A 12,382-nucleotide genomic window follows, 5' to 3' on the forward strand; every position below is an offset into this window, starting at 1 on the left:
CAAAAAGGGACATGGTTCTTCAACAAGATCCGATATGGTGTAGTGGCTAACATCGCCGTCTCTCACACGGCAGCCGGGGGTTCGATTCCCCCTATCGGAGCTCAAATTTTCTTTTTTGCTTTTTGCTTATCCTTTCTGTCTCCTACTGCTACCCATACAGATATGTTATTCTCCCCCTCTTCTCTTTTCTTAGGACTAAATCTACACTTTTTACTTCATTAGCTTTATACTGCCCTGAAAAGATTGACCATGTCGAATCAACAGTCTTGAATCACCGTTCCGAGATGATATGGTTCCCCCTCCATCCCGCTGGTTAATTGCACATTGAGGTGTGTGTCACTGTGTGCATCGGTAGTAAGCGGCCACCTGGTTGCATTGCACATGCTTCTTGCATGCATGCATGCTGTTTTTCCGCGGAATTTCATGTAACTGTGATGACACCTCTCACAGTTGAGTCCTAAGCATTGTATATAGTCTTCATCACCGGTTGATAGCATTGTGTCTATCCATTACTGGAAAGACATAGGTCGGCCCATTCCACTTAGCCCTACAGCTTATCAAAATCAAAGAACTACTTATCTATGTATCTTGTCCCCACTATGAAGCCATCATCCCCACCAGATGTGCAGATGGTAGACTTTATAGCCGGCAGCTAAACCTTCGGGATGTAGCTTGTACGCTAGCCGGGGATCGCGACCTGGCCGCACTTCCTGAGACAACAGGGTAATTGATATATGTAATGGCTTATCGGTTTGATTTAAATCGAGTAACTGTTGTTATTCGACTTCGCACATCGTCGCCTTCTTGCGATTATCGACGGTCATCACAATTGAGGTGCCGGTGACGGAGGTTGACTGACTCTCTGTCTTCACCATCAATCATGTATTTGATCCACACTACTGTTAGCACTTGTTTGACTTATATAAAGATTATAGCAACGGATCAGACACTCCTTTAGCATTTGCTCACCGTTATTCAGTCCTTTGCGTCCTTCCAGCAACGGATGATCCATGGTGAGGGAAGTGGGGCAGTGGTCCGATATCGTCGGCGCCGCGATGATTCATACTTTTTTGCCCGATTGGGTTAAGCGGCACGCCCAATGGGCCCCCTGCACTGACTGGGCGTAAACCGAAAAAGGGCAAGCGTTGTCAATGGAAGGGCGTGCAGGCGCGCAGTGATCCAGTTTTCTCCCTCGTCTCCTTCAGTTCTTACGACTACGCTGCCTTCCTCACCTGCCGTTGTTCAAGGACTGGGTCAATCATCGGCCAAGCCGACTGGACCGAACGCGATGGACATGCATCAGTCTCACCCTTGGAAAACTGCTAGTGCTTGCAGTCGAGCTCTTACCCCCCTAAAGGCTAGGTCCACGATGGATATTCCTACTGGATGAATGGAACCTGCTAGCATCAGTGCCGGCAGGGTTCTCCGTTCCGGTATGCTTTTGGTACCCCAGACGAAAAACATAGTCTACCTTGGATCCTGGCTCCCTCCGCTGCCCTCTTGCTTATCCTAAGTCTTGGTCCTCCATCTCTTCGCCATAACTCCTCTGTTCCCAGTGTTTCGACCTAGGACGAGACTACTTTCGTGTGTCATACTGTAACCATAAATTGGAACCCCCCTTTATCATAGATTCAAGCCCCATCAAGTACTCCAGACAAGAATGGAGTACTTCGACTTCGATGAAGCCTCATATGGTTCCAACGTGCGTGAAGATGATGTTGCCTCGGACAATCTCGAGTTCGACGAGAACGAGGCCGCTGAAAACTACAACGCCATCTTCCAGGAACAGAGCCTAGAGTTTCCCAACGACAACGACCTACCGGAGCAAGATGCCGGTGAACTAGACAACGGCGTCTATCCCATGAGTCGTGCCGAGGAGCCATGCGACTTTTGCAGGCACATGAATCTCGATTGCTTTGTCGCAAAGAGTGGAGTGATGCGTCCGAATGGTTGTACTTGCTGCATTTCGCTTTATCGCGAATGCAGCTTCACCCACGCTCGAGCACCCGGCAAGTTCTTGGATACCTTACATCCAATCTCCGAAAATACCTACATCCATACCGGTGGTTTGACCGGAAAGAAGGCGCTCAAATCGTTGTCCTTCATTGCTGAAGATGATGGCCGAGCGAGGAAGAGCAAGTCAAGACTGGCGCGGGAAGCGGTCCGCATCCTCAAAGCATGGCTCCAGGAACATTGGGAGCACCCCTATCCAACAGAGCAGGAAAAGGACGAGTTACAGCAACGCACAGGTCTGAAGAGGATGCAAATCTCCAACTGGCTTGCTAATGCTCGGAGACGTGGTAAAGTTCCTCCTGGGCCGCGCAACTCGTCCGCGACGGGCGCAATCAACATTCCCGGACAAAAAGGCGTGGACGTCACTTACATGACACCCATCGAGCGTTGGAAGCACTCGCCCCCTGAAAACGAACCCGCTGCCACCTCTGATATTCTGCGAGCCCTGGTGACGACCGACCTGAAACATGACCGACAGCGCGCATCCAGACCAGGTCACGTGCGTTCCCTTTCCCGGAAGACTGGGTCTAGCAATGACTCAAGCCATGCCAACTCCAATTTGTTCCATGCCCCCTCGGTCAGTAGTCAGGAAACAAGTCAATCGGCCACTCGTTCTTCTATATCAGATCTCTCTTTTGCCTCTGCCTTCTCCCACCGATCCTCTCTCGGTTCCTTCGGCTCTATGGAGCGGAAGGAACGCCGTCGCCGGCGCAAGCCCTCACTTCCCGTCAACACCTTCAATCAACAAAAGGCACGCAATGCCCGCATATACCAATGTACTTTCTGCACCGACTGCTTCCAAACCAAGTATGACTGGCAACGTCATGAGAAGTCACTACACTTGGCTCTCGAAAAGTGGACCTGTTCGCCTTTGGGGGGAGTGGCCTTCATAGATGACGCCAACCGTTGTGTATTTTGCATGGCTGTTGATCCCAACGACGATCATCTAGAATCACACAATTACAGTATCTGTCAAGAGAAGACACCCGCAGAGCGATCCTTTTACCGGAAGGATCACCTCAACCAGCACTTGAGACTGATGCACAACGTCAAGTTTAACTCATCCATGAACGCCTGGAGGAGCACTCTCACAGAATTCAAATCTCGGTGTGGATTCTGCGGGCTGAGTCTAACAACTTGGAAAGACCGAGTTGACCACTTGGCTTCCCATTTCAAGAATGGCAGTACCATGGCGCAGTGGCAGGGCGATTGGGGGTTTGAACCCTTTATTCAGGGTCTGGTCGAAAATGCAATGCCACCGTATCTCATTGGCGGCGAGCAGAAGACTCTGAATCCTTCCAGGCCACCCAATGCTGCACAATCAACCAATCTGCTTCAACCAGAAGATGCGAATTGTTATAGGCGCCTGCAGCGTGAACTCACCGCATATATCCACAACCAGAGGGCCGCCGGTACCATCCCAACAGATCGAATGATACAGGACGAAGGCCGGCGAATCATATATGGAAGCGACGACCCATGGAACCAAACGTGCGCCGATAACTCAACTTGGCTCAGCCTGCTGAAGCGAGACACAGGACTCGAAGTTCTCCCTGGGTCAGAGCACATTCAACTATCCGATTTGGGTATGCGACCGCCATTTGCTGCTGCTGACGGCCTAAGACAGGCCCCAGCCGAAACCAGCATGTTATCCAGTCCTCTCTACCCCAGACAGGGCACATTTAGTCCTGTGACCCCCAACTCTGGACTCCAGAGCCCCGCCTTTATGGGGCACGGTCGGTCTTCCTTTGCTGCGAGTGCTCCTGGGAGCTCGACTGGCAGCTATGCCGAAAGTTCTGGCTTTCTCCCGTCTCGGCCCTATTCCAGGCTGTCGGCTGACGTGGGGAGTACCCTGTCTGCTGGCATTGCGTCCCTCAACACGCCTTTGAGCGGATCTGTTGACCAATTCGTGCAAATGGGGTTCGATCCCGAGTTCTTACAACAACTGAATGAGCGGTATGATGAGTTACCGTTGGACGATCTGCAGGGGCTATGCTTTGAAGAGAGTAGTAGGCGTGAGAGTGAAGTTGGAGCTAGGAACGTTGGACAACATCAGGTAGAGCCAACTGGAAAAGCACTGCCTTTCTCTACACCTGTCTCCGCTCCCATAACCATCCCCGGTATGCGGAGCTCCGATGTGTTTGTGTCCGATACTGGTCCCAACGAGGAGCTTGCGCCCACGACGGATCTGGGATATTCAGGTATGCATGAGGGCCGTGAGCAGATATAATGGTGATTGATGACGGAATCGGTGTTGTAGATATGCGGCAAGTGTAGATAGTCCATGACTGAGAGGGTCATGAGGTCAAAAAGTTTCTTATACTTCGATTTGCTTTTGTGGAGAGATGGAATTATTTCGGGGATTTTCTCGCATTTCTTCGACTGCAAACGTTCAATTCGTGGGACGTGAAAGCGAGCATGTACAGGAGATAGCCACAATTAATATACCCTTCTTTGGACTGAAAACGGTGAATGCTCCTTGCGTACAACATCATACGAAGGGCGTAGTATACAATTAGTACTAGTGCTGTCACAGGGCGTAAAACAACACGAATAATCCGATTGGCTGGCTCACCCACGCCACTGAATCATGGAACCGCCGAGTCACGGGCCTAGAATTGGGTGCCTTATCGGAGGGGCCAACAAACGGCGCACCGTTTGACATGTGAAAGCCGCTGGCTGAAGTTTGCGCCGGAAGTTTTCTCTCACGCCATGCACCTAAGCAGCTTCCTGCTTGTGTTTGACCCTACCATGTGCTTCGACCGATGGCTGGACATTCAGTAACTTTCTGAAACGCCAGAAAGTCTATCTGGTCGTTCGTGGACGCTGTTGCCGTTCTCTGCGTCAGACATACGCTGCCAGCACTGTCTCATGGTTCACCCCTCATTGTTGTTTATATTCATTGTATAGGCCCCTACCCTCGCAAGATGGATGAATTCGACGACTTAACAGCACTGAGCGATACGATGGTCTACCGCCAAGTACTCATGGCCTTTTCTCCCGTTATCCCGGCCTCGCTTCGACGGCGGATCTCTAGACTATACCCATCAATGCATCGATCCGTGAAGTCAGATGCCAGCGCTAGCGCCAGCGCCAAAGCTAAAACAGCTGGTGAGGTCGGAGGCGATGCGATTGCCGCAATGCGACAGACTTCTGAGCCAGGAGAGCTGGATGTGGCATCGCTGCCTGATAATTCGTCTGGGCCCGCCTTTCAGCGCCCCAGTACTGCAAGCAGTGCTAGCAATGGAGTAGATCCATGCTTCTCGCCTGGCACTGAGAAATCACAAGAGCTCAGCGATATCTCTAGTCTCAGAAGCAGTAGATCTAGCAGTGTCTTCAGTCCAGTGGCTCCGAAATATGAGGCAGAATCCGGACTGCGATGGAATCGGATTGCGCCTGGTTCGTCTTACCGCCTGTCTTTATTTCTGTTCTTTTAGTATTAGATGTCTTTATTTCTGTTCTTTTAGTGTTAGAACAGACGACTGAAGTATCTAGTACGAGTCTGGCTGACAGTATTTCAGCACTCAATCTCCTGCAAAATGCCTGTCATGAAGCGCAGCAGCGGCAGTGCGACAGTCGCTTGGCTCGGATGTTGTACGTTGATGCTTTGAGTTATCTTCTCGATGGCCTCCCCGACGATATGAGCAAACAAGAAACCATGATAATCCAGGAAAATCTTCCTGCTGGTGTCAAGGAATCTTTGGCTGCGCCTGCCGTGACTGATCCATCCGCGGCAGGGCTTCACAGTATGCTTACGAGAAAGAATTCTCCACCTGAGCGATCTTACCTTCATCGACTACTGTCGTCGACTATCGTCTACTTCTTCATAATGTTGCAATTCCTCATGCCATATGTGAAAATCCTCGTGTACCATCTGTACCGATATGAGCGATCTCATCGGTTAACGGAACGCGCCGTAACAAAGGTTCTGGATGCGGCTGAAAATTTTGGTAAAAGAGGTATGGTTGTGGGGGCTGCAGTCCTGAATTACAACGAAGGGAGAGTGAGCGCAAATATGATGGAGCTTGCAGCCTGGTGGGTGACAAGCATTGCAGGTGGTATCTACGAGGGATTTGCGGAGGGCATGATTATCATGGGAGTCACCCAGTCGCATGTTGAGCTGGGGAAGGCTTTTGTGCAGGCTTCGCGGTCATGAGCTAGATTGACTAAGTTGGATGTGTATTCTAAGCGTAGATATAGACTGTTATAATGTGACATGACTATTACACAGTAAGGGGGCATTTACTTCTACCATGACTTTTGTTTCCAGCGCTATTGTATACTTTACCCATGTGAAGTGGAGATGCTACCATAGAAACCCAGATAACCGCCGGAGATAGCGGACATAAGCACCTCCGACTCTTCATCTTCGCTCGCCGCACCCCTGAGCATTTCCGACCACCAATTCCAAACATCATGTCGACAACCCGCTTGCCCAACGTCCCTGCGCTTCGGAAACAGCAGCTTCTCCTAGAATTGTGAGCATGCTTAATACCACTCGACTGACCAAACCGTGGTGTTGACTGTCTCTGCAGCGCAAGCTTGCAACATGCCGCTCCTCCGGGAACTTACATGAGCCTCAGCCCGGGCGATCCAACGCTTTGGTTAGGAGTCATCTTTGTTCGCTCCGGTTTGTATACTCAATTACTTATGATGCCCGCGATCTGACAATCTTGTCTGTATAGGCCCCTATGCGTCCGCCGTCCTCCGCTTCCAGATCCGGTTCCCCACGTCCTATCCCGATATGCCTCCTCTAGTGAACTTCGCCACTGACGTCTTCCATCCCTTAATCGTCCCCCTCACCACATACACATTCAGCACCGGTGCCTCAAGCGAGGATCCAGTCAGCGCAACAGACGAAGAGCGGCTACCCCCTGGCGGATTCAGTTTGCGGCACGGGTTCCCGCACTGGTTCGGCCGCGCAAAGCGAGCTGGACTACAATCGGCCACTCCGCCTAGAGAGACCACTAGTGTGCGTAATTCGACTGCTACCAGCGAAGGGGTATCCAACACCCTATGCAGGGAAAGCATGTCCGGGGATAACGGCACCGCCACCGAACAGACAGAGCCTCAGTCGAAAGAAGAGGATGACAATGAGAATGAGGACGAAGGCGAGGCCGTCGCCCCGTCGTCGGTAGAGAAACCGGTCGAGCCTAGAAAGACTGTCCCTGTATCAGAGCTGCTGGATTACATTCGGTCTACGTTCGATAATGAGACGGTCCTCGATTCTTTACCGCTGGAAGCAGCCGGAAACCCGAGTGCGTGGCATGCGTGGAAGGCTCATCGGAAGGGAAGCACTGCTTCTGCATCGAAAAAGGGGAGCCCGCAGGCGAGGTCCCCGGGAGACTGGCATTGGGATGGGATCTGGGCCAGACGGGTGCAGAACGAGATAGAGGCTAGTAGTTCGGATGCGATGTTGTATGGGAATGCGACGCGGGGAGGAGTCGAGGAGATGGTAATTCCTGATACCCAGTGTGATATTAATCAGTTGCTAACAAGTCCACAGATCCGGTTCAGCCGCCTCGACGAATCCACCCTTGCATCAGTCAAAGAGATGATGATTCCACGCACAGAGGCAGTGCGCGAGTAATTCAATATACCCTTAATAGACCCGATCGTGGCTCAGTTGACCTGACCTGATCTCATACATAATCAAGAAGTCATTATTTGAGGCTGTCATCATGACCCATCCATCCATCCATCGTGCCTGCCTAGTACGTCACATCTGTGGCAGTGCCAGAACACCCATCCATACATTCATCCCCCTCTATAGTACTCTACCTCTAACCCCCTCCCAAAAGCATCTTAACTACTTACCACCTCCTACTCATCCACTTACCAAAATCATACCTTCTACAATACACCCATAACCCAATATGTCTAGCTGGTATTCGCAATACAAATCATCCATCACCGTCATCCTCTTAGTCCTCGTCCCCATCATCGTCATCTGCAGCATCCTCGCCATCGCCCTCCTCTGCTCGGAATTCTGGAGCACCCGAAAATCAGTCACCTGGGTGTTCTGGGTCAAGCCGCAGGATCGTCAGAAAGGGAAACGAAACTCCCAGCCGGATCTCGAACGGGGTCGGAATCCTCCTGCTTATCAGGAACCGCTGCGCAGACGGGAAGAGAATTGAATTGGGTTTTGTCTGCAGATCAAGTTTTAAGGTTGAAGGCGGTTGGTTGGGGTGGTGGTTCTGGATATCGAGGCTGCCGTGGTGTTGGAGTGGCATGAAGATCGCCGATCTGGTTTTGGATCTCGTGGAATAGACTTCGAGGGTTATCAGAGTAGACTTTCGGAGCACCGAGTCGGGGATATTATGGACGTGAGACGACTACTGAGTCTTGGACGGCCTGCTTACGTGGGGCGCTGCTCGACAGAGACGTTTAGTTGAGATGATACTGATGCAGATCGTTGGAAAGGTTCGACTTATCATTTTCTGGGACAGCCACAGGGCGTGGTTGGTTTGGGCTCACGATGGCGCGACTTGGCCTATGTCAGCGAAGGATCTTATATGCCAGGGACTACACTAGAGGATTGACCTTTTATATGTGGCTGCCACTCTACATGTGATAAGTCACAGGCAGGCTACGTGGTTGCTTAGGGAGTATGCTTCCGTGAAGCGCAGTACAGGAGTTATGGCGTTTAGTTTCATGTTAACAGTTTGCTGTTTTACAAGCGGGGAATCAATCTGCTCTTTATGCTATTACTTCAATGCACTCGGAATCCGGTCTCTTGGATCGAGGCGGGATTATATGACTTCCGTTTGAACTATGCATATGAGTCCGTATCAGACGCTATAACGACATAAAATGGGTATCACAAGTTCATATCAATCTATACACTATTACCCCCAACCTCATCCCCATGCCCAACCCTACCCTCTACAAAATTCCTCAACCTCGGCGCATCCTCACCACTATCCTCCTTTCCCCTCAGACCCCACACCGGCTCCCCATCATCATCAAACTCCGCCCATTGAAAGAATCCACATCCCTTCTTCCCCGGAGCAAACCCAGCATAACACATCCACATATACCTCCCCCGATTCTCCCTCTTCCTTTGCACACACCTCAACACCGTATGTTCCCCACACCGACAACGGGGTGTATACCGCGGATGCAGCGACTCGCGATACCAGCGATAAGTGATATTGATCCTAGCCGTACCAGAAACAGGATGCGGAATGACCGTCCTAGCAGGGACAATGGAATGCTTCCATTCCTCTTGCATTTCTGCATGCATGATGAGGAGGGAGTTATGCGGTAGGTGAATGGAAATCTGGCCTCCATCATCACCATTATTCTCATCCTCATTGTCGGTGTCAACAGGGAGGATCTTCCTCACGCGAAACTCCCTCTCCACGCCTAGACTCAAGCTCCCGATGACGGGTCTCGGGCCGAGATATGTCAGTTCATCGGAGTGCCAGCCTACGCTTTCTGTGGGGCCGGCGTAGCAATTTACGAATGCGGCGTTGGGAGTCCATTCTAGTGGTGACTGGAAGGGAAGTTTGGGGCCCCGGGCTTTGATCTGCTCGTTCACGGTGCGTTGGACTTTGGCGGCGACGGTGCGCATGTGCGGGGTGATTTGGCGGACGTTGGAGCGGTAGGTGCCGCCGTAGGTGTATTCTGAGGTGTGGGAATGGTGGTCTTCTGGTGTGGAGACGTAGATGCTGGCTGAATGGGGGCTTTGGACTGTTCGGTCGAAGAGTTGGAAGTGGGGTCTGGTGAAATGTGGGGATTCGGAGAGGAGTTCGGAAAGGAGGGCGTTTGCGAGGGATGGGGGGAGGAAGTTGTGGATCAGGGTGCAGGGGGTGTGTGCTGCTATGGAGGCGGGAGAGTAGAGGTGGAGTGTTTGGCCTTTCTTTGTGAGAGGCTTGGGGGTGGTGGTTGGGGAAGTTGAGTATAAGCACGTTTGGATGGCTGGGGTTCCTGGGACGGCTGTTGCGCGTTTCTTGAACGGAGGCGCCGAGCCAGACTGGATTTGGGTTTGAGTTTGAGCCTTGATAGTGAATGAGGCTGTTTCCACGCAGCCATTGCTCGAAACCAGGATTTCCATCAGCGTGTCCAGGGTCATGGTTGGGAAGAGTGACATCAGGAGGGCCAATTTCATGTCGGTGGACTCTTCGTCGGTTGTTGGTGGTGGTGGAGGGCTCCGGGGCCTCTTCCGGGAGACGAAGCGATCCATGGAGAGGATCTCCAGGTCAACCTGGAAGCCATGAGGGAAATGGAGGAGAAGCTGGGGAGGGATGTTGAAGGTTTATTTGAAGGTTTGCTGCAACTGGAATTGATTTCCTTATCGACACGTGATTGCTCTCAAAGTGGCCAATCAGCGCACTACGTCATAGATCAGGACATTGGATTTGATTGTACTTTTGCTGCTCGTCATCTGCCTGAGCTAAGTCATAGCCATTATGAAGAGGACTTCTGGAATATCGCGACAACTGTTCTTTTACTATGCTACGCTGATCAGATAGAAAAACTCAGCAATTGTTGACGATGCAGCCTCAGGAGCAACACGAAGTGATTGTTGTGGGCGCAGGTATGGGCGCTTTTCGCCTGCCATTGCCTGACTCTTAGACTGCCCACTTACTCGTGGTTATCAGGTCTCGCTGGTCTAGCAGCAGCAAAGACGTATCTTGAGCTGGCGCCAGAAACAGATCTAGTAATGCTTGAAGCGGTATTCTATCCCGCACCAAATGCCCATCCAGCTGTCCACTGATCTGCATTGACAGCGTTCGGCTGTAGGCGGCGTATGGGCAGAAAACAGCTATGAAGGGCTTCATACCAACAATCTCTACGGAACTTATGAGTTTTCGAGTTTCTCGCTTGATCCAACCAAATATGATGTGCAACCGGAAGCTCCCATCCCTGGGTACGCGCTCAAGCAGTATTTTAGTGACTTCATCGATCATTTCGATCTTCGACGACGGACTCGATTCCACACTCGTGTGCATACGGTAGAAAAAGCTGATGGGTTCTGGGCGCTTCACACCGACTCGGTACTCTACAGGTGCAATAAACTCATCATGAGCCCTGGACTGTTCTCGACTCCGAATGAATTCTCGATCCTGGGACAGCAAAGCTTTGAGAGACCCATCATGAATCACTCTCAGCTCGGAACAACAGGCGCTCTGTTGGCAAATGACCCAGCGGTAAAATCGGTGACGGTAATTGGGGCCTCAAAGTATGGATATGATGCCGTGTATCTTATGGCCTCTCATGGTAAACGTGTGGAATGGATCATTCGTAAGTCTGGAGGAGGTGCTGTCTGGATGGCATTGCCATGGCTTTGGTTTGGACCCTGGCGGTTGAAGCTGGAAGGCCTAACAACCACCAGAATCATCACCTGGTTCAGTCCTTGCATCTGGGGAAATTGTGATGGATTTGGATGGGTGCGAGGACTGCTCCATGGGACAGCGCTGGGTAGGTGGCTGGTGCGATCATTCTGGAATAAACTAAACGGGGATGCCATTGAGGTCAATGGCTACCGGAAAGAAGCGGTGTTGAAAGATCTGGAACCAGATGGAAGGTAAGATCACCGAAAGCTAGACTTCATGACTAACAGCGGGTCATAGTGTGTTCTGGACGGGTCGTCTGGGGGTTCTCAATTATCCCACGGATATCTATGATTATGTTCGGTCAGGGCAGGTGAGCGTGAAGAGAAAGGACATATCGCATTTATCAGAAGGCCAAGTCAACTTTACCGATGGCACAGAACTACAAACCGATGCTGCAATTAGAATAACTGGATGGAAGCTGGTACCAAGCATCAAGTACGAGCCCGAGGGACTGGAAGGCAGCCTGGGGATTCCCACCAGGAATTCCTCTAGAGACCGAAAAGCCTGGGATCGTTTCGATCGCGCCGCGGATGAAGAGATATTCGATCGGTTTCCAGGTCTGCGTGACCAACCAGCTGCGAAGATTCCGTACAAGCCCGGGCTCAGTCCTTTCCGGCTCTACCGCGGAATTGCGTCTCCAGAGTTGACAGCCAAAGGCGATCAGTCCATTGCATTCTTGAAGATGCTTAATGGACCGAGCAACGCCCTTCTGGTCGAGGTGCAGGCTCTCTGGACATATGCCTATCTCAACAATCAGGTCCCAATTGACCGATCGAAGGTGTATTATCAAACAGCACTGACCAGTCGATATGGAAAGCATCGACATCCATGTGGTTTCGCGAGTTGGTATCCAGAGACGATCTTTGACGCGATCCCGTATCTGGATATGCTATTGATGGACCTGGGGATTAACAAGTGGAGGAAAAGAAGCTGGCTGCGAGAGGTTTTTGAGGAGTACACAGTGCATGATTACCGGGGGATCAATCAGGAGTGGAAACAGCAACACAAGACGCTCTCTTAACATACTC

At 51.3% G+C, this 12,382-nt stretch overlaps 6 protein-coding genes and 1 non-coding gene across 7 annotated transcripts; 6 read left to right on the forward strand and 1 right to left on the reverse strand.

Moving 5' to 3' along the window:
• The first annotated feature begins 28 nt into the window (after window positions 1–28).
• On the forward strand, window positions 29–100 carry BO87DRAFT_t1. Its single transcript has one exon. It is a non-coding gene; the product is annotated as a tRNA-Glu (tRNA).
• Window positions 101–1,562: 1,462 nt separating this feature from the next.
• On the forward strand, window positions 1,563–4,304 carry BO87DRAFT_851 (putative homeobox and C2H2 transcription factor). Its single transcript, XM_025629620.1, has one exon. It carries the CDS (start codon window positions 1,661–1,663, stop codon window positions 4,241–4,243), a length of 2,583 nt encoding a protein of 860 aa, XP_025484983.1. The 5' UTR covers window positions 1,563–1,660; the 3' UTR covers window positions 4,244–4,304.
• A 411-nt stretch (window positions 4,305–4,715) lies between these two features.
• On the forward strand, window positions 4,716–6,169 carry BO87DRAFT_454363 (uncharacterized protein; the record flags this gene model as incomplete). The annotated part of the gene is made up of 2 exons (XM_025628553.1): window positions 4,716–5,412; window positions 5,535–6,169. The coding sequence occupies exons 1-2, from the start codon at window positions 4,941–4,943 to the stop codon at window positions 6,167–6,169; spliced, it is 1,107 nt and encodes a 368-aa protein (XP_025484984.1). The 5' UTR covers window positions 4,716–4,940.
• Window positions 6,170–6,429: 260 nt separating this feature from the next.
• On the forward strand, window positions 6,430–7,603 carry BO87DRAFT_296005 (putative ubiquitin-conjugating enzyme; the record flags this gene model as incomplete). Its single annotated transcript, XM_025618970.1, has 4 exons — window positions 6,430–6,491; window positions 6,549–6,643; window positions 6,699–7,468; window positions 7,520–7,603. The coding sequence occupies 4 exons, from the start codon at window positions 6,430–6,432 to the stop codon at window positions 7,601–7,603; spliced, it is 1,011 nt and encodes a 336-aa protein (XP_025484985.1).
• A 238-nt stretch (window positions 7,604–7,841) lies between these two features.
• BO87DRAFT_371702 (uncharacterized protein) lies at window positions 7,842–8,391 on the forward strand. The gene has a single exon (XM_025622093.1). The coding sequence runs from the start codon at window positions 7,890–7,892 to the stop codon at window positions 8,148–8,150; it is 261 nt and encodes an 86-aa protein (XP_025484986.1). The 5' UTR covers window positions 7,842–7,889; the 3' UTR covers window positions 8,151–8,391.
• Window positions 8,392–8,851: 460 nt separating this feature from the next.
• BO87DRAFT_454365 (putative CUE domain protein) lies at window positions 8,852–10,236 on the reverse strand (the record flags this gene model as incomplete). The annotated part of the gene is made up of 1 exon (XM_025628554.1): window positions 8,852–10,236. The coding sequence occupies exon 1, from the start codon at window positions 10,199–10,201 to the stop codon at window positions 8,852–8,854; it is 1,350 nt and encodes a 449-aa protein (XP_025484987.1). The 5' UTR covers window positions 10,202–10,236.
• A 276-nt stretch (window positions 10,237–10,512) lies between these two features.
• BO87DRAFT_454366 (dimethylaniline monooxygenase) lies at window positions 10,513–12,375 on the forward strand (the record flags this gene model as incomplete). The annotated part of the gene is made up of 4 exons (XM_025628555.1): window positions 10,513–10,555; window positions 10,620–10,693; window positions 10,749–11,545; window positions 11,592–12,375. The coding sequence occupies 4 exons, from the start codon at window positions 10,513–10,515 to the stop codon at window positions 12,373–12,375; spliced, it is 1,698 nt and encodes a 565-aa protein (XP_025484988.1).
• Window positions 12,376–12,382: the final 7 nt, after the last annotated feature.

The sequence above is a fragment of the Aspergillus neoniger genome, assembly GCF_003184625.1.
Source record: "Aspergillus neoniger CBS 115656 unplaced genomic scaffold BO87scaffold_1, whole genome shotgun sequence".
Classification (NCBI taxonomy): Eukaryota; Fungi; Ascomycota; class Eurotiomycetes; order Eurotiales; family Aspergillaceae; genus Aspergillus; species Aspergillus neoniger.

Coding starts and splice junctions, on each gene's coding strand:
- BO87DRAFT_851 (XM_025629620.1), top strand. CDS start 1,661: ATGGAGTACTTCGACTTCGATGAAGCCTCATATGGTTCCAACGTGCGT.
- BO87DRAFT_371702 (XM_025622093.1), top strand. CDS start 7,890: ATGTCTAGCTGGTATTCGCAATACAAATCATCCATCACCGTCATCCTC.